A 20,374-nucleotide genomic window follows, 5' to 3' on the forward strand; every position below is an offset into this window, starting at 1 on the left:
AAGCCCAGAATTGCCTAGAGTTGCAGACAATTGGCCCAAAATGACATCACCCTTCAGATGGGGGCTAAGGCTGCAATCCTATACACCACTGTTTCTCAAACTGTGGGTTGGGAAATTGGTGAGACAATTTCAGGTGGGTCCCCATTCATGTCAATATTTTATTTTTCGTATATTGGACTTCATGCCAACATGGTATGCAGCTGCATTTGAGGAGATCTGTACTTTTAACAGGCAATATACAATGTATATGCTTTTAACAATGATAGTCAATGGGGCTTACTCCTGGGTAAGTGTGGATAGGATTGCAGCCTAGGATGGGTCAATGACATCCCTTCTGGTGGGTCCTGACAGATTGTCATTCTAATAAGCAAGTCCTGGGCTAAAAAGTTTAAGAACCACTGCTATACACACTTTCCTGTGCGTAAGCCTCATTGAAAACAACAGGGCTTACTTCTGAACAGGCATGTTCTAAGGCTATGATCCAATGCACATTTAGAGCCCAATCCTATCCATGTCTATTCAGAAGTAAGTACCATTATAGTCAGTGGAACTTACTCCCAGGAAGGTGTGGATAGAATTGCAGCCCTACTTGGCAGTAAACCCAGTGGGGCTTCCTTCTTCACAAGCATTAACAGGATTGTGCTGCAGGAACACCTTCGCTCTTGGGAAGGAACTTGTTACCTTTGGTCAGGATGACCAGGCGTCCTCTTGGTCCAGGACATGTCCTCTTTTTTAGCCTGGACAAGAATGGAAACGTCCTCCTTTTCTCGGTGAGCACGCAGCACAGAGCCTTCTTGTAATTAATATATAACGTGCAATAAATTAGATGAGATATAGTTTTAAATGTAATAAGTAATCGAGTGCTTAAATTAGCCACCTGAAATCTAAATATGAGCGTCTGTGGGTTTTATGTGGCAAGGTCCTACATTTTTCTTGGGTGTCCTCCTTTCTGGGGTGCCCGGTCCTCTTTTGGGGTGAGGACAGCTGGTCACCTGCCTGAGGCTCACCAGGCGAAATGGCTTGGGACTTCGGGCCGGGTGACGCGCACCTGCACACACGACCTTCGGAGGAAGCGACACGCGTTCCAGCCGGGCTGCAGGAGAGGCGAGGGCTGGCGGAGGCCCCGGCGGACGCCCTTCCCTCCCTGCCTCCGCAGGCGCTCCCGGAAACGCTCCGCGGCGCTGCAGCTGCAGCGGACTCCTCCCCCGGCGCCGCGGACCTTGCCCGGCCGAGAGGCGTCGCGATGGCTCCGCTGCGCTTCGCCGCCAACCTGGACTGGCTCTTTCGGGAGGAGGCGACGCTGCCCCTGCGCATGGAGGCGGCGTCGCGGGCAGGCTTCCGCGCGGCCGAGCTGTGCTTCCCCTACTCCTGCGGCGCCCGGGAGCTGCGCGAGGCGGCGGACCGCGCCCGGCTGGAGGTGGTGCTGCTCAATACCCCGCCAGGTACCCGCCGAGCTGCCCGGCGCCGACCCCGGGCTGCCGCCGGGCGAAAGGGCCCCGGCACAGGCCGCCCCCGCCGCCGCACTCCGGTGGGAAAGGCACTTCTGGCTCCGTGCACACGCACGCACAGGGGCGGCTCAGTGTGTATACACACACACACACATGCAGAGGCACTTTTGGCTCAGCGAGTGCACCCCCCCCCCGCTTTATACCTTATCTGTACACTGATTAAGAACAGCCCCCCCCCCCCCCGTTCACTCTCATTTATGTTGAGGCTGGAAACGTTCGTGTGCAATATATTTTTTTTCAGAAAATTTATTCCAAAGATATTTTCATTTGGAAAATCTAATCAGTGAGACAAAACTGGCCCCCAAACGACCTTGTCCCTTCCATGGCCCCAATATGTTTTTTGCTGGTACCACTTCTGAACCCGAGTACCTCATTAGGCTCCCTAGTATGGGGTATTACCTTTTGTAGGTGATCCCGTATTTGTATATTGATTATTGTATATATTGTACTTAAATTCAGTATTCATTCAGTCAAGGGGTGAGGGATTACTGTAGCTCTAACTGCAAGGAAATATTTCAACTGTTTTCTTTTTGTCTGTTGTTAAACACACTGAGTCACTGACAAAAAAAAAAGGTAGCAGCAACCCCTTTTGATTCCAACTCAAACTTCCTAACATTAAAAAACTTTCCCCAGCACAGTCAACTTGTACCTACAGTTATTGAACATGTGCCAATCTACCTCCTTGGGTAGCCCAATCCTAACCTGCTCTGGAGCAGACAGGCTGGTGCCTGCCCTGCATCCAGGGCTGGGTTGGGGCCAGTTGCAGCTCAGGGGGTGGTGCAGATTCAAGTAGCCTGGGCTGCCAAGGAACAAGGATAGGATCCAGCATAAGTACCAGATCCTGACCCCACCCCGGTGACCTGCCACCCATCCACGGCCCCACCATCTCCCTGCCCCCACACACCTCCCTCTTGCCCTCCCCGTGCCCCTCCAGATCCCCACACTGGCCTAACTCAGCTGGTGCAGGCTTACCAGCTGGGTTAGCCAAGTGAGTCCTGCGTCAGCCTCCAGAGGCCACTGCACATAAGAACAGCCCCACTGGATCAGGCCATAGGCCCATCTAGTCCAGCTTCCTGTATTTCACAGCAGCCCACCAAATGCCCCAGGGAGCACACCAGATAACAAGAGACCTGCATCCTGGTGCCCTCCCTTGCATCTGACATAGCCCATTTCTAAAATCAGGAGGTGGCACATACACATCATGGCTTGTAACCCGTAATGGATTTTTCCTCCAGAAACTTGTCCCATCCCCTTTTAAAGGCATCCAAGCCAGATGCCATCACCACATCCTGTGGCAAGGAGTTCCACAGACCAACCACACACTGTATAAAGAAATCTTTTCTTTGTCCTAACTCTCCCAACACTCAATTTTAGTGGATGTCCCCTGGTTCTGGTGTTATGTGAGAGTGTAAAGAGCACCTCTCTATCCACTTTATCCTTCCCATGCATAATTTTGTATGTCTCAATCATGTCCCCCCTCAGGCGTCTCTTCTAGGCTGAAGAGGCCCAAACGCCTTTGCGTCATTGTTCTCTTTGCTTTGCGTCATTGCTCTCTTCCTCCTACTCCATGTAATCCAAGCATTCTGCATACCTTGCACTTCAGGTTTGTTCCTATTTGGTAAACCCTAAAACTTTGTTCCCTGAACCTGTGTTCCTTGTAAAAATTACAAGGACTGTGCATAATCCTAACAGAGCTGTGCAGGGGTAGCTGTGGACTGCTCAGCGATGATGTAATCACCAAGCTCCAGAGTGCTGTGAAGGGAGCTGTGCAGGGTTCTGATTCTAGCCTGTGCAGCTTAGCGGGAACACTGGTTATAACCCCTCCTTAGTTTAGTGGAGCATGTTGCTGATGCTGTCAACTAGAGAAGGGGTCTCCAAACCTTTTGGCCAGAGGGCCGCATCAAATACCTGGCATGGTGTTGAGGGCCGGAAAATTTTTTTAAATATAAAATTTATATAAATAAATTAGAGATAGAACTCAGATGAGTGAATAAATGAATGAACGGGCTCATTCATTCAACCTCTCTGGCCCTTAGACTACCCTCCAGACACAACCAGAGCATAGTTCCTGTCACGTTCGGCCAAGGGGCCAGAGGTCAGGGGGTAAGAGGCTGGCCGCCGGCCAGATAGAGGCTTGCCGTGGGCCGCATCTGGCCCCAGGCCAAGGTTTGGAGACCCCTGAACTAGAGAAATGAAAGGCAGTTTTAGATACAAAATACTGTAATTGTTTCTGTAATGCCAGGATGAAATGTTACTCTTCTGACTGTCAAGGATCTAGGACAGGGGTGTCAAATATAAGGCCCAGGGGTCAGATGCGGCCCGCCAAAGCTTTTTATCTGGCCCTCAGTCTCAGCGGCTGAGCAGTGCTGAGATATTACTGCTGTAACTGCAGCCCACGTGAAAATTGGCTCTCCCATATCTTGAATAATGACATCACTTTCTGCCTAATTACATCATTTCCGGCCCTCAGCAGGCATCATGAATGCTGTTCAGCCCTTGATATGAAATGAGTTTGATACCCCTGATCTAGGGGATAGACTTGTATTGCACCTCTCACTCCCCCCCTCCCAGCACAAGAACATAGTGTACTCACTGCAGTTAGGATGGCACATTATATAGAATGGCGCACACCCCAACTTCGGTTTTAGGAGGACAGACACGTCAGCACAGCATTAGGCCACCCTTTGGCCCAGAGCAACCTGCCATGTCCATCCCTTTGTGTTTGTAGGAGCTGGGTGACTCTTGTTGCCTCATGTGCTCAATCATTACATGAGAATGCTTGTTGTTCTTTTCTCAGGAAATGATGGCGGGAAGGGCTTAGGTGCAGTACCAGGCTGCCAGGCTGAATTCCGGGAGGCTCTGACCTTGGCTGTGAAGTATGCAAAGATCCTAAAATGTCCCAGGTACCAGTGTGATTATTTAAGATGAATGGTGACCAAGAATGGGTTCTGTCTTGTGTAGAACATAATACAATCCAGTGGTGCTCACAGGGAAAGTTGCTCAGTGCAGGATAATGCAAGTAGACTTTCCTGTAGTTGCTACTTTATTGGGGAATTGTACATGTTTTTCCTTCCTGCCGAGCATCTCAGGTGAGAGGCATATAGTATGTTCCTGCCTTGATCTTACAAATCCATGCAATAGCAGAGCCCACTGGTTCTGGAATGGAAGTAGTAAGTGGATATATCTGCCCATTCCTTGCCTTGTCTGGTAGCAATCTTGACAGCTGTATTAAGAGAGGGAGATTGCCCGTCATGTAAGTCCTTGTTCCTTGCAGGGAACCAGGGGACTCTGGAGCTTTCTCTGAGAGAATGAGGGAGCTCTGTAAACATTCTCTTACAAAGCAGGCATAGCTCCATTCCACAGTTCACTTACAGTGCAATCTTAGGCAGTCTACTCAGAAGTAAGTCCCTTGTGTTGAATAGGGCTTACTCTCAGGAAAGTATACCTAAGGTTGAAGCCTTAAAGTAGTGGATCCTGTGGATAAGGCCCAGCCCGGCAAGGAAAACTTTGAAGTGATTCAATAGGGGGCCCATTGCTCTTTTCTGGGCATTAGCCAATACAGACAGGATCTTTCCAAATTATGTGTGTCTGATTTAGCCCAGCTACTACTTCTGCTGTTGCAAGCCCTCCACCGTTCAGAGTAATTCCAAGGGTGGTTTTTTTTCTCCTTTGTTAAATCTGCAGTGTGCTGCCTGTGGGAGGACAGCCTTTGGAACATAAATAGGCAGAAAGAGGATGAGGACAGTTACAGGAAGACCAAGGGTGGGAGGTGAAAGGGAGGGTGAACTTATTGCAGAACATTTCCTGCACACTCATGTGTTACTTGTGGAAGAAAATGGGTTTTGAGCAACCTGGGAGGAAGGAAGGAGACTTGATGGATAGAAAGAGCAGCATAGACCAGAAAGACATAAGTAGTAGAAGGAAACAAAGAAGGGCAGAAACAGATGATCTTGCAGTGAATAGAGAATGTAAAAAGGGAATAAGGGGATACAAGAGATGAGATAAACCTCTTCAACCCACTGCAAAGAGGGTCAGTTGGAGCTCTGGATGTGGTCGTGGAGGTTTGAATTTCAGCCTTCTACCATACAGTTTATTTATTGGTATTTTGTGTTCATGCCAAGGCCTCTCAAAGCATTTTACATAAAATAAAGAACCAAAATAACCAGGTTTCTGGTGTGGCTCCTGGTGGTGGTGGTGAAGTGCAGCTCTTAGGTGAGGCTCCTGGTGGAAGTTCAGTAAATAGCTCCAGGTAAGTGGCTGCCAAGAAGAACCTGGTAGCAATCTTAAACTTGGTATGAGAGTGTCTTGACAACTGTTGCACCACCATCAAGTTGGGCAAAATTCTTGCTTCAGGCTCTCCAGTCCCTACTCGCGTAAGCTGGCACATTCTTGCTTCCTCATTGATCTAGACCTGTGTTTGTAGGATCCACATCATGGCTGGGCAGATTCCCCTGGGTGTGGAGCGGGATGCAGTAGCAGCCCTGATGGAAGCCACCTTCGTTGAGAACCTCAGATATGCAGCTGACATCCTGGCACAGGTAGGCCTGAGTTAGGCAGCAGTTAGGTGCTTCATCCGAAAAGGATTAGGCCCCCACTGCTTCCATAAGGTATCGAAAGACCTGAATTCCACTTCCACAAGCCCTGAATAGTCTGGCCAGACCTGCTCAGATAAGCTACAGCCCAGTTACTAGTCAACCCCAGGCAGCAGCACAGAGGGACGATGTGGGTTAGGGGTTGGGAAAGGAGGAGGGATTCAACACATTTATGATGGTGGTTATGGTTAGGGAATTGCTTAGAAAACTACAGTCTCTTTCCTCAGGCATAGTGGGTCATAAAGAGAACCCAAGAGTAACATATTTCACCCCCAGGCAAGCAAGTCATAGGGCTTTTCTTTCTCAAGCCATAGGGCCCATTTTCTCTCTCTGTTATTGCAGGAAAACTTGATTGGACAGTTGGAACCTATTAATAGCAGGATTACTGATCCACGCTACTTTTTGACAACCCCCCAGCAAGGTAAGCCCAGACATGAGGCTTCTCCTTGGCAGGCAGGAACTCTTTCTACATGTTACTCTGGGACTAGAGAATAGGCACTGGAATGCTGGGTTGTGTAGGCACTTGGAGGTAGATTTGTCCTCTGCCAGAAACACCACTAAATACTAGTGATACTGTGAACCTGTCTTCTTCAGCTGCTGCCATTTTGAAGAAGGTGGGAAGCCCTAACCTGAAGCTGCAGCTGGTGAGTCTCTTGTTTGGTATGCATTTCCCTAAGCAGAATTTTGTCTCTCCCCTTGGCTGTAGCAGGGGCCATGGGGCCCAGAATAGCTCAGGTTGGCACAACATTCTGTGCCAACTAGAGTCCAGGGGGAGGTTGAACTGCTTACACTGCAAGAAGAAGAGGTTGGAAAGAGCAGATGTCTGCATTAGAGCTAACCCTGGACTTGTCAATTCCAATATTTGCTATGCAGGACATTTTCCACTGCCAGATCATGGATGGAAACCTGACTGAGAACTTAAAGACATATTTCCCAATTATTGGTAAGGGGGGGGAGTTGTCAAGTATATAATTTCACAGCCTTCCTTCCTGATTCTTGTGTCTAATTAGCTAGGTCCCTCTTCAATGCTATGTTCCCCTGCACCTTGACCTTGGAGAGATAAAAGCAGAAGGGCAGGTTCTGGGTCTAGCACAGGAACAGCTGTAGTCTAGAAATGGTGGGAAGCAAGTGAATGGGAATGGACAGGGTGGGACCCTGAGCTCAATGTCTCATTTAGTTCCGATATTGTCTTCCACTGTAGGACACATTCAGATTGCTCAGGTACCAGCACGGCATGAGCCTGACAGCCCTGGAGAACTGAATTACCCTTACCTCTTCCAGCTCTTGGAGACAATGGGTTATAGTGGCTATGTAGGATGTGAGTATGCACCGGAAGGTGAGTCTGCCTTGTCCTGGATGAAGGGTCATGGGTAGTTTGACATGATGCAACAGTGACTGAACTGGAGCCCTCCAGGCAGCTTCTGTGATATACAAGTACAACTCATTTGAGAAATCTGTCTTTGTTTTTGCACATCTGTGTATGGGCATCATAGTTCAGATTAAGGCAACTGCAAAGCTTCTAGGGGCCCAGGATTGCTGTCTAGACTGCATACTTGTCTGATGAGCATATTTATGGCTTTCCTTGCAGGAGACACGATGAAGGGGCTAGGCTGGCTACACTCATACTGGGAGAGTCATGATGTACTGCATAGTGGAAGCTAAGCAGTTGATGTTCAACAAAAAAAAAACTGGGAGCAAAGAGCATCTGAAAATGCATGTGTAAGAATGTCCCTTCCACCATGCCAACAGAGACAAAAGCCTGGTTGGTGCTGGCTCAGCCATCTACAGTGCCCCTCCCTAGGCACATGCCCACAGCAGGATGCTGTCTCCTAAATAAAACAAGATTGTTACTGTGCTTGGTGTTACTGCCCTCACATCCCAGAGCTGTTAAGGCTCCACTCCCAACCCAGTTTATATTCCTGAACAGATGGTGTTCATGCCTACAGTTCTCCCTCTTCACCATGCACCCTACCTTGCTCTTTTTGGAGTTCAATTTGTCTGCACCCCCATCCTTTCTCATTGCAATTACAACCACCTAAAGGAGTGAGAAATTAGGTTCCCTCCCTTGAATCACACCACAACAATGATGTTGGCAAGCCTGCTCCCACCTACTATCAAAAGAACAGGGAACAGTTTGGTGCAAAGGAAACTAGGAAAGCCCCATGCTTCTAAACTGGCTCTATGGTACCACCTAGTGTCCCCAGCTAATATTTCAGCCCAAACAAACTGCCTTGGAAAAGAACTCAGCCCTTCCTATAAGCCTGGGGTAGGAATTGGCAGCAATCCCATCTATCCTTGTGGAGATGCTTATTTGGCAAGTAGGTGGGAAACTACTCTGCTTCTCCCCAGGGACAAATGCAACAGCTTGTGGGGGAAGCTGTGATACAGTCTTTTACTGTTATAATTAATGATCTGTTTTATTTAATTTACTGTACATTCACTTCATATAAAACATTCCCATCATTGTGCCATACCCTCCCACTGCTAAAACCTAACCAGTGAGTCATTCCAAAAGGCAGGGCTAAGTCAGCAACTCCAGGAGTCTTTCAGTCCTGTCGTCAGGGAGCCTGAGGGAATGTTGCTCACCCAGATGTCTCACTGGATAGTTTATTTAGGAAGGGGCAAACTGCCCTTTTAGCCTGGGAGGACTATGTGCTGTGCTTGCATCTCTGAAGCACTCCCCCTCCCTTTGTGATTTCATGCAGCTCAGTCAGAACTTTTCAAAATGTTCCATCTTCTTATCTGGCCAGCTGTAGCTCCATATCATCCACAGGACCTGGTATATCCGCCAGCATCTTCATGTGTCAGCAACATGGAAAGCGACCTGTGCAGCATATCCCAAATGGGAGGGGCCAGCCAATACTAGAGCAGTCCTGTCCAGAGGTTGAAGCAAGCTGTGTTTATTACAGATTCTAGATGGTGGTAGGTGGACACTAGCTGTGGCAAGGGACTCTCACTGTTTTGGGGTTGCACTGGGAATGGCTCCCGAAAAACCACTGTCAGGCTCTGCAAAGATAGATAGCTAGGTTATTACAGCAAGGCATGGGAACCTTCCCACAGGTTGAGCAGCAAAGCTTTGTGATGGCTCCCCAGTCACTACTGAGATAAGACAACCTCAGAACAGCCTTCACCCAGCACATTAGGGCAGAACCACTGTGACATAGCAGTAGCAACCAAAATCCTCATTGTATCTCCACTGTGATAGAGAAGGTTTCAGCCTGGCAGAGTCACCTCACTTCTATTTAACCCACCTAGAACTGCTGGCCTACAGAGGGAAAAGCTCTTACCGTTTTTCCTGAATGGGAATCAAGAAATACAAGCACAAAACAATCCGTAAATTTCTGGTTCAATACCACCTACAGAGACAGATAAGAGTGCTACATCAGGGGGGATATCCTCCTATTATCATGATATGCAAAAGGATGCAAGGCACTATAGTTCTATTCACTAGAAGCCTGGATTAAGCTGCTGGGAAAAAGGCAGAGAAGAACTTCATGGAGAAATGCAGGGAGACCAGAACACTTACAAGCCTACTGAACCCCATTCTCCCCCCAAAACCCTTGATTAAAATGGTATTCTATTAAGTGGGGAAAACTTCCAAAAAGGAGAAAACAACTCTAACCTCTGCAGGCTCAGCTAAAATTTATTTCCTATAAGGGTCCAGAAGGGCTGGTACTGACTGGTGAAAATCTCAAGCCTAGGACATACAGGATGATGTCAAGAATCATTCTTGATTAATTCAAGATTAGATAGGAGATCTTGGAAGAGTCTTACCAGGTACTGGGTGCCAGCATCTGTATTCTGGAAATGGCGGCAGCTTTGTGGAAAACGAGTCAGCAGCACTTTGATAAGACTTTGGTACCAGGAGACTGTCATGCTGAGGAAGCAGCTCTGCCAGGGGGAAACAGGAAGAGGCAAGCTAAGAAAACAGCAGTGTGCTTTACAAAGATGACTGTCCTGCAGAATGGTAAAAAGGACATGTGCCTTTTGTAACCATAGCGGGGTGCTTCAAGAGGGCATTTTCTACCCCACACAAGCTGCAGATTGTCGCAGAATCTGCAACTTGCTGCGGATTGGGTGCGTACGGACCCTGACCCAGTCCAGACACTCACCAGTTGGGGATCTATATCAGCAATGGATTTCCTGTGCACAGCATCCAGCAGCTCTTCCAGTTCGCCCAGTGACAACTTGCCGAGCTTGAGTTTGTCAGAGGCAAGGGGCTCCAGCAGGAAGAGTCGTTTCCACAGGTTGTCACGGCGACAGTGACACTTGGCGAGCTGCACCATGCTGGTGAGTTGCTTCTGGGCAGCAGTCACCTCTGAGGCAAGCAGTGGGAACAACGGGGAGGTATAGAAAAGTCCTGGGCCCACCTTCACCTGGGGGGGCCCTGCATAGAACTCGCCAGTGTCTTCCACCTCCTCCCAGGGTTCTGGCACCTCCTTTCGCTGCCAGCCGCTCTCGGTTGCCTCCCAAGCCGCACGCCCCAGAACCGGCTCCAGCATCTCCCGTTGCAGGCGTGGCAGCTTTTTGAAACGCCGCATATCTGCAGTTAGTCGTGGGAACAGCTCCCTTTGGCTTGTCATGATCACGTAGAAGTGGAGTCTAAGGGGGAGAGAAAGCATTGTCCTACTCACAAGCTGCCACACTGTAGCCCAGCAGCCCCTTCCCCACTCTTCACATGCAACCAGGTTTTCTTCAAGTACATTTCAGTAAGCAGCCTGGACTGTTCCAGTGCAGCCAGTCTCCAACAGTTATGCACTGCCAGTCCCCTCCTTCACCACACCATGCCTAGGAAGTCATTGCCTTCCAATCTCATACTTTTCTCACAAGGAGACAGATCCCCCTTCCTGCAAATGCCTGGCTTTGCTCACCGCAGCATGTGTCGTTCTGACTCACTCTGCTCCTCAAAGGGTGCTGCACTGTGGCAAACAAGCAGGGACACATCAAACTCATCATGGTGACGCAGACCCTCTGAATCCTTGTAGGAGCCTGAGCTGTAAAATAAAGTGTTGTGTAGGTGAATGGGCACGAGGGGAAGAAGGCTGTTGCAGCCCTTTCGGCCAAAGGACAGTTTGCTAGTCTGCTGCAGGTAGCTCAACTAAACTTATTGAGCCCTTTACGGCTGGGGTCCGGGGTATTTGAGGGGCCGCCTCTTTCCCTACAATCCGGCCCATGCTATTAGATCTTCTGGGGGGGCCCTTTTGACTGTGCCACCACTAAGAGATGTGAGAGGGGTGGCAGCCAGGAAGAGGGCCTTCTCGGTGGTGGCCCCCGAACTGTGGAATACCCTCCCCTTAGAACTGAGAACTGCTCCCTCGTTGCTAACGTTTCGGTGTGGACTGAAGACCTTTTTATTTCAAAAAGCTTTTAATTGTTGACAGGCTGGCTGGTGTTCTTGCTTTTTTCTTGCTTTTTATTTGAAAATCCACGGGGTTTGTTTTGTTTTTAGCTTTTTAATCATTGTAAATTGTTTTTAATTGTCTTTCATGCTGTATTTTTAAATTGTTTGTTAGCTGCCTTGTGTGCCCATTGGGCAAAAAGGCAGGGTACAAATTAATAAAATAATAATAATAATAATTATTATTGTAATGTGCTTCAGATATGCAGCAATTTCACAGTCTCTTGTGATAGCCTTCATTTTTCAGCATCACTGAGATACAGTTTGGATGAAAGTGGAAGAAGAAAATGAGTGGGCAGGGCTAGTTTCAGTAACCAAGTGTGATGCCAGAATCCTTGTGTGTGAGTTACCTTGCTTAGGGGTAGGCCTCCAGAAACTGACACCCCCCCCCCAAGCACCATCTGTGTCCTATAACTGAGTTTGTATTCATGTTCTCTTGTAAACATCTAGGCATTTTATCCAAATAAAGGAAGTCCCACTTCATTAATGAGGGCTAAGACTTAATGAGAATTAAGACAGTCATGACTTACTCATTTTACTTATTTCAAGGGTACTTAGTTAACTTTCTTAGGATTCAACCTTCTATTGCCAGCATTCGTTCTCAAAAAAGCACACTGTAACAGCACCGTAATAATGAGGAAGGCTGCTGTTTGTAATGTCTACTTCTTGCACCAGAAACAATGTGCATATAGTGGTGTCTTGTGAAAGATGAATGTTCTGCATTTGATGACCTCTCTTGCCTCACCCGAGTGCTCAAACTGGGGCATCTCTGAGGAGTTTTGTCTCTGGGAGCGGGATGGAGCTTTAAACTTTAAAAAAAAATGAATTCAGTACTATTTACAGAAAGTGTTATAAATATTAAAAGAGATCTGCACTGGAGAAATGGCCTGGAAAAGATATCAAGCCATGATTAATTTGCAGTAATTTAATATACAATACATTTTTGTAAGGCCTGGCCTGAGGTGCTAAAGCCCAAGGAAATACAAATCAAGACTGAAGCTTTAGGCTGTAAGCCTATGGCAAGACCTGCATTTTTTTTTTAATGTTTGTACAATACCTACCAATTTTTAGGAAGAACAACAAACTGCAGGCTCTAAGCAGTACTGAACCCAACGCTTGTTCAAGGGGCATCATAGAACACTGGTGGGGAAAAGGCGCAGAACAAACGGACAAATGGGAGTTGTGGTGGCTTAGACAAATGCTGGGAACTGGTGCTGAAAGGCTCATTTGTCACTGCCACCAGGAAACCACTCACCTGTTCCAGATAGAGACCAGAGCGTACTCATTTTGCTCAGGACCAGGAGTCCCCTTCTTGCCCTCATTGCCAGGGCCTGGCCTGGCCATGCGTAGTGGTTTCATACGGTAAGTGCTGGCATGGTCTGTTATGTAGTTGTACAGCTGGTGGGCTGTGATGGTGTTAGTAGGCAAGGCAAGCGTTCCTGTGGGAGAAAAGCAGAATCTCAGGCTACTAGAAGGCCCCTGGCACAAGGGTTTGTCAGGGACACTATGACAGAAATATGCTGTATTTTGAAATAGATTATGCCTGCCTTAGAATTGACAAGTTTAGATTGCACCCATCTTGTGTGAGTTATATCTGGCTTACTGCAGCCAAAGTTCCAGTAATGGGATCTGCAATCAGTCTTCCCTGATTAATGTGCCATTCAGTTTGTGTTTCTGCCTGGCAGACAGCCCAGGGAAGTAGATGTGGATTCTATCTCTTTTCCTTTCTCCAGAATTCCAGCTATTATCCTAATACCCATAACAAATTTGGATTGTATACCATGTAAACAAGACCTGAAATGAGGTGGGACAGTTTTTGGTCATGGTATTTTCTTTCCAATATCATTCTACTTAACCTTCCAAGACTGCTCATATATAAAAGAGAGCTGTATCCCAGCAGCTGGGAAGCTTATTTCTAGCCCTCTTTGTCCACTTCCTGGATTTTTACTTTCTGAAAGCTATACGGCTGCTGGGTACTGGGTGTCCATGTGGAGATATAAATTGCACTCTGATCTGACAGAGTAACTAACAGCCTAATCCTATCAGGCTGCTGTGTTGCCAGAACACATGTTCTGGCAGTTTCAAAACAAACATGCCATTGGGTGCAGCTGGGCCACTGCCACAAAACATCAGTAGCCATGCCCACGTGACAGCAGCCATTGCAAGAGCTCTGGTGCCAGTACATTGGTGCAAGGGGAAGGCAGAATGGGGCAGGGACAAGGGTGGAGCAGAATCCGTTGAGGGTGGGAAGGGAACAGATATTGGTGGCAGTAACCCTGTCAATATCCTATCCCCCTTCCTGGTCTTGATTCAATGACCTGGGTCCACTTGAGACTTGTGCCAGCAAAAATGCTGGCACAGGTCCGAGTAGACCCATTGGGGCAGTGGAGACTGACCCTGTGACAAGGGAACAAATGTTCCCTTACCTGGAGGAGACCTCTGTAACTGCCCCTCTTAGGACACAGAGTGTGCTCTGGTGGTGCAACTGCATCAGCAGGATTTAGATACATTGGGCTGTAAGACGCACGTGAAATGGACACTACTTTGTCACTTGGGTAGACAATGCTTTGTTCCTTTGAGTACTGTTGTAGCTTTAGATATTGATCGGTTAAGCTACCTAGGATATTGATGTGTGTTTTTTTGTGCTATCCACATATGTTGGATAACATAATATTATCCATTTTGTTTTCCCTTAACAAAACATTTCCTTGTGTGAGTGACTGCCTTTTGCTTTCTAATCAAAGCTTCAACCTTCAGCCTCCATCGTCTCCTATAACTTGGTTTTAAGTTACTGTGTTATAATTTTTATCAGGAGTAGATGATAAGGTTCAGCAGCGCCTGTGTTAGTCAAGAAGGGATGATCTATATAGGCACTTTTATAGTATTGGTACATTCCTGTGTTTGTGTAACTAGGTACCTTTACCTGGAATGGAGTGTGGCAGCTACCTTGAGTTTGAAATCAGAATGAAACCTGATTTCCTGCTGATAGTTTTAGATTGTATGCTGTTGGGGGTTCAGATCTGTCTGGTTATTTTTTATTCTATTTTTTTTCTATGAAACCCTACATTGCCATGTATAGAAACGGTGCTATACACACAATAGTCATAACATTAATAGGATCCTTGGGCCATCTACTGGGGCCGCAGGACAGACTTAGATGACCCATAGCTTCGAAGGGTCTCCCCAGATGCCTCCATAAGCCCACACCTTGGAAAATGTGATTGCGTCCAAATTTGGGGATGTCGGGGTGTTGGGCAATGAAGTCTTCCAGGAAACTTGTGAGGTGATAGCCTTGCCGCAGTGCCATGTGGGAGCCAAGCAGATACTGGTGTACAATCCGCAGGTGGAAATCGTAGCTGAATGAGTGCACGTGCATGAGGTCACGCACTTTGTCGCACTCCTCTGTGAACAGCATAGAAAGCTAGGGGGAAGAGACACCTGAAGTTAACAGTGTAGCAATAGTGCAGTGTTATTGCATAATGATTAATTAAGGGAAGCAGGAGGATAAGAACAAAAGAAGAGCCCCACTGGATCAGGCCAAAGGTCAATTTAGTCCAGCTTCCTGTATCTCACAGTGGCCTACCAGATGCCTCAGGGAGCACACAAGACAAGACACCTGCATCCTGGTGCCCTCCCTTGCATCTGGCATTCTTAGACAGCCTATTTCTGAAATAAGGAGGTTGCACATACCCATCATGGTTTGTAACCTGTCATGGACTGCAATGGATACAGAGAAAAGGTGAGTGGTGATTGAAATTATCTGGTCAGATGCTCACCTCACTACTAATTTACCCAACCTAGGACACTGAAGTTCCCATTCAAGCCACCAGAACGTTCCTTCAGCAGAAGACTTGGTTAGCAGTCCCTATGCATTAAACCCCAGTGTTGAAAAGCCTCTTGCTGGGCTACCAGTAGGAAGCACCATGCCTCAACTTGTACAGCCCTTGTTGAGTTAGCTCTCTTGCTTGGCTAAGCATTTGTCTGTTATGCTGACTTCAATCACGGGCTAAATGGGTACAGGAATGTGACAGGGCAATTTTTCTGCCAGAAAGTGGGACGCAAGTATAATAAATAATTTGAACTCCAACTTAGTTAATGCTATAGAGGGCATAATCCGGGGGAATTTAGGTGCTGTTTGTAATAAGGTGGATTCTTGAAACTCAAAAGAATCAGGCACAAACTCAGTACAGCTCGATGCATGCCCTCTAATATACCTAGGAGAAATAGCTATGAGAAATGGGATAAAGATCATGGAGATATGTCAGGACGTAAGGTATGCAACATTTGTGGCAAACTGATATAGGCCTCTTCTAATGCAAGTCACACACTGACAGATTTCCCTGGCATCAAGACCAGAGGACTCTATGAATTCAGACATCATGATTTTGGTGTATTACTATTAATACAAGAAGGAAAATTCTCTGGCGGGTTTCCTGCTTCTAACATATTTGAAGAAGCTTTTATTATTCCCCTTAATGTTGCTGGCCATGTATTCCTCATAGTCTCACTTGGCCTCCTGTATCACCTTCTTACATTTCTTTTGCCACAGTTTATGTTCCTTTTTATTCTCCTCATTAGGGCAAGACTTCCATTTACAGAAGGAAGTTTCCTTGCCCTTGACAGCCTCCTGATTTTAGAAATGGGTTATGTCAGAGTGCCAGGTGCAAGTGAGGGCATCAGGATAGGGTCTCTTGTTATCTGGTGTGCTCCCTGGGGCATTTGGTGGGCCGCTGTGAGATACAGGAAGCTGGACTAGATGGGCCTATGGCCTGATGCAGTGGGGCTGTTCTTATGTTCTTAAAATTTTAACTAGTCACAGTGGATCTAGGAGAGGGTACTTAAAGTCAAGTATTAGTCACATTTATTTTATAATGATGATAATGCCTGTGTCCAGTTTCACTTAAATTTCAAACTCAGTCACAGCACTCCCTCCAAGTCGATCTCTGCACATGCATTTTCTCCTAAACCCATCCCAATTCTAGATTCTGTGGCCAATCAGAACACGACGATATTACCTGTGAGTTGACAGTCTGCCCCATTGGGATTCGTGAGCACTCCAGTGCATATTGCTTCACACAGAAATAGCAGCCCTAAGAAGAGCAGCAACAAATTAGATATTGGCTTCCCTCTGCCCTTAGCAGTCACATCCTGGCATGTGTAATGTCCACTGCTGCTTAGAACAGCTAGTTCAACGATGACATGGTTGCTTCCATCCAGACTGAGCTCTCTCAACTTGCATTTTTTCTCTAATGTGTGCCACCCACCCATGGCTGACTACACTACATCTTTACCCTGCTCCACTGCACCCCATAAGTTCTCACTTTAACACCTGATGGGTCTTGCTTGCTCTACATCAGGACTCTTAAACCCCAGCCAGCAGGCTGGATCCAGGGTTTGGAAAAAGTCCTTCCACACTTACTCTGTGTGGTGCTTACTGTTCCACCACGGTGTTGCTTCTTTTCCAACTAGATCCCTGCACAGGGACATTCTGGGCAGTCATGTCTGCCCGGAGCATCCTGCTGCACAACTGCTGGGATGCTGGGCAATAGTTGCAACTGTCCAGAGTGCCCCTGTGCAGAGAAGGAGTAGGAAAAGAAGCTGTGCCAAGGCAGAATGGTAAGTGCCTGTCGCGATGGGGAGGACTTTCCTCAGACATAGTGGTCTCCAGTTTGGAAACTGCTGCTCTACATGGAAAGAGGGCATGACAGAAGGCAGTTTCTACTCACCTGAAAAGCCAGTTCCATTAGCACAATGCCCCCAGGTAGAGCCCTTTGCAAATGGTATGTGGTGACAGGTGGGCTGGTGCTCTGGGGAAAAAAACGTTTGCATTGACTTGGTGTGGGACCAGTACTCCAGCAGAACACAGATATCTTTTGCTGATATCTAAGAAACATGCTCCAGCCTTCTCTCTTCAATCACCAATCCTGTCTCCAACCAGCAGGCCACATGGGCTGAAGAGCTACACCAACAGATCTCCCTGAGCAAAAACAGCTTACCTTTGGGCTCCCATCAGCCTTTAGCCTGGTGTATGAGAAGGAGCCCCGGCCCTCGCTGCTCATTGCTGCCAGAGCTCTGATCCGGCTGGTGCTGCTGCAAACCAGAAGTAACATGGGGAGGGGAAGATGAAGGCTCTTGAAGGGCATTCTAACTCTACTTTCTAGATATAAGAGGGACTGAATAAACTTGAGGCCATATTAGTTAACATCCCACCATGTCTCTTTTTTTACTACCAGAAATTCTGAAGCATCTTCCACTGAAATTTTCCCAAATATTTTCTGCAGTAGATCCTCCCCAAAGCAAGCATTTCCATGCCATGCACTTCCCAAGGCACTAATTTTCTCTTGCCCCCAAATCTAGACTACTCCCCCTCAATTTCCACTAACCTGCGAGTAGGTGAAGCTGGGCGCACCTGCACCAGGATGAAGCCCATGCTCTGCAGGTACTGGATATATTGTTGCAGGAAAGTGTGACATAGCTCCAGCAGCCAGGCTTCGTCCTTGGTCCGACATGGCAGCCCCTCTGCAGAGTCACAGCTGTGGCTGCGGTCCCTGCTGGATGCTGTGGAGTCATTCGAGCGATGCCGTTTCTGCATGGCACACAAATAATGAGACTGTGACCCTATTTTTTCAGAGAACCCATAGGAAAGGGCTCTAGAGTGACATTTGGGCCGTGGTCTTTTACCAAACGGCAGGAATTTTGATTACATACAAGGAGGAAATATGCACAGAGTAGCTCTAGCCAGCTCTGCTGGCAAGAAGATCCCTTCTTTATTAGGACTCCCAACTCTGACAGCCTCCTGCCAATCCATTCCCAACTGCTAGGAGGGGGCCAATTTCTCTAAGCAGAGATAGGCCTCTTGTTGTATCCACTTGACTGCTTTTCTCCCTACCATCCTGAAAAAATGGGAGAGGAGCCACTATGGAATGATAAAATTTGGGTCCCTCTCCACTTCTTCACCTTTCCCTCCGGTTTGCCTTGTTGGTCAGCCTGGATCTGCTGCCGGAAGACAGGATCGAAGAGCAGTGGTGTGGCACAATAATGGACCAAGCGTGATGACTGCTTCAGGGTTTCAAGATCTGCAAGCTACACACATACATATAGGAGGTAACCATCATATTCCTTTAGGCTATGTCCCATATTCCTTATGATTATACTACCTAGTGGAATTTAGGGGGTAAATAAGAGAGGGATGGGCTGCTACAGATATTGCTGACAAGATTGTGCTTCTGCCCACAGGTATCATGTACAAGTATGACAACCTGTCTACAGACCTTAAAGAACTGAAGTTGTGACATTTAGCAAGCATGCTTTATTTAATGAAATCAACATCTTGCCTCTGTTCTCCTCTCCATTATCCAAACTTCAAAAGGCTTACACTTTTACTTCAACTGTGTCTGTGCCTGTCATTTTAGCATAATGAGTTCCACCTGTGTCAGAATGAGGCATGTCTGCCTGTACCAATGTACTTTGTTACATTTCATTTTTCCTCCCTTGTCCCTCTTTGCATGTCTGTAGTATACATATGCAATGATGTGAAGAAGAATGAGGGCCAAATGTAATGCCTGAAACAGCAGGCTAATTCACATTCTCACAAATCTACCCACAGGCAGACAATCCTGTCCTGCTGTTTCACATGGCAAGCAATGGGACACTGTTATGTGTCTAGCCATGGCAAGAAAGGCTGCATGGAAGTGCATATTCCTTTAATAAGACACCAACTTTTCAAACTACAAACTCAAAGGTAACCAGGCATAGACTGAAGCAGCTGCTTATAGAATGTCCTGAGATGCATCTCAAGAAAAACAGATGGTGCAGACATGCCCTTACACCTGTTGTTTGTGCTGGACAGATAGTCTGACACCCAGAAGTGCCATGGATTTTGCTGAAATCTGCCTTGAAGTTTCAGGTGTATTAATTAAACAAACCAGAGGTACTATGAAAGTACAAGATTGCTGGGACCAAGAACCACATAAAATGTCCCCTTTACACACAGTCCTACAGCAACAGATATTCCATTTTCATCTCTAAGAACATAAGAACAGCCCCACTGGATCAGGCCATAGGCCCATCTAGTCCAGCTTCCTGTATCTCACAGCGGCCCACCAAATGCCCCAGGGAGCACACCTGATAACAAGAGACCTGCATCCTGGTGCCCTCCCTTGCATCTGACATAGACCATTTCTAAAATCAGGAGGTGGCACATATACATCATGGCTTGTAACCCATAATGGATTTTTCCTCCAGAAACTTGTCCAATCCCCTTTTAAAGGCATCCAGGCCAGATGCCGTCACCACATCCTGCGGCAAGGAGTTCCACAGACCAACCACACGCTGAGTAAAGAAATATTTTCTTTTGTCTTTCCTAACTCTCCCAACACTCAATGTTAGTGGCTGTCCCCTGGTTCTGGTGTTATGTGAGAGTGTAAAGAGCATCTCTCAATCCACTCAATCCACCCACTCTCAATCTCTCAATCCTGCATAATTTTGTATGTCTCAATCATGTCCCCCCTCAGGCGTCTCTTTTCTAGGCTGAAGAGGCCCAAACGCCGTAGCCTTTCCTCATAAGGCAGGTCCCCCAGCCCAGCAATCATCTTAGTTACTCTCTTTTGCACCTTTTCCATTTCCACTATATCCTTTTTGAGATGCGGCGACCAGAACTGGACACAATACTCTAGGTGTGGCCTTACCACAGATTTGTACAACGGCATTATAATATTCGCTGTTTGGTCTCAATAGCTTTTCTAATGATCCCAAGCATAGAATTGGCCTTCTTTACTGCTGCCACACATTGGGTCAACACTTTCATCGACCTGTCCACCACCACCCCAAGATCTCTCTCCTGATCTGTCACAGACAGCTCAGAACTCATTAGCCTA

The 20,374-nt window shown here is 47.2% G+C and overlaps 2 protein-coding genes across 7 annotated transcripts in view; one reads left to right on the plus strand and one right to left on the minus strand.

The window, feature by feature from the left end:
- Positions 1 to 1,204: 1,204 nt before the first annotated feature.
- On the plus strand, positions 1,205 to 11,677 carry HYI (hydroxypyruvate isomerase (putative)). Of its 2 annotated transcripts, none has more exons than XM_066625319.1 (8): positions 1,205 to 1,442; positions 4,306 to 4,411; positions 5,932 to 6,046; positions 6,443 to 6,521; positions 6,695 to 6,744; positions 6,974 to 7,043; positions 7,302 to 7,436; positions 7,689 to 11,677. In XM_066625319.1, exons 1-8 carry the CDS (start codon positions 1,244 to 1,246, stop codon positions 7,760 to 7,762), a joined length of 828 nt encoding a protein of 275 aa, XP_066481416.1. In that variant the 5' UTR covers positions 1,205 to 1,243; the 3' UTR covers positions 7,763 to 11,677. The 2 variants fall into 2 exon arrangements, with proteins under 2 accessions (XP_066481416.1, XP_066481417.1); XM_066625320.1 differs by having other exon boundaries at positions 7,302 to 7,418; positions 7,689 to 7,767.
- Positions 8,506 to 20,374, minus strand: part of SZT2 (SZT2 subunit of KICSTOR complex) — a 94,693-nt gene continuing 82,824 nt past the window's right edge. For 3 of the 5 annotated variants that reach the window (XM_066625313.1, XM_066625317.1, XM_066625318.1), the window contains 12 exons: positions 18,456 to 18,581; positions 17,882 to 18,084; positions 17,495 to 17,588; positions 17,225 to 17,305; positions 16,514 to 16,588; positions 14,706 to 14,919; positions 12,754 to 12,937; positions 10,972 to 11,094; positions 10,213 to 10,702; positions 9,875 to 9,991; positions 9,388 to 9,456; positions 8,506 to 9,106 (listed from right to left, as the gene is read on the minus strand). In XM_066625313.1, the coding sequence (XP_066481410.1) occupies positions 8,963 to 9,106; positions 9,388 to 9,456; positions 9,875 to 9,991; positions 10,213 to 10,702; positions 10,972 to 11,094; positions 12,754 to 12,937; positions 14,706 to 14,919; positions 16,514 to 16,588; positions 17,225 to 17,305; positions 17,495 to 17,588; positions 17,882 to 18,084; positions 18,456 to 18,581 (1,920 nt within the window). In that variant the 3' untranslated portion in view covers positions 8,506 to 8,962. Of the gene's footprint in view, positions 9,107 to 9,387; positions 9,457 to 9,874; positions 9,992 to 10,212; positions 10,703 to 10,971; positions 11,095 to 12,753; positions 12,938 to 14,705; positions 14,920 to 16,513; positions 16,589 to 17,224; positions 17,306 to 17,494; positions 17,589 to 17,881; positions 18,085 to 18,455; positions 18,582 to 20,374 lie in introns of those variants that run through there. The other 2 variants (XM_066625314.1, XM_066625316.1) reach the window with 2 other exon arrangements.

This window comes from Tiliqua scincoides, chromosome 4 (assembly GCF_035046505.1).
Source record: "Tiliqua scincoides isolate rTilSci1 chromosome 4, rTilSci1.hap2, whole genome shotgun sequence".
Classification (NCBI taxonomy): Eukaryota; Metazoa; Chordata; class Lepidosauria; order Squamata; family Scincidae; genus Tiliqua; species Tiliqua scincoides.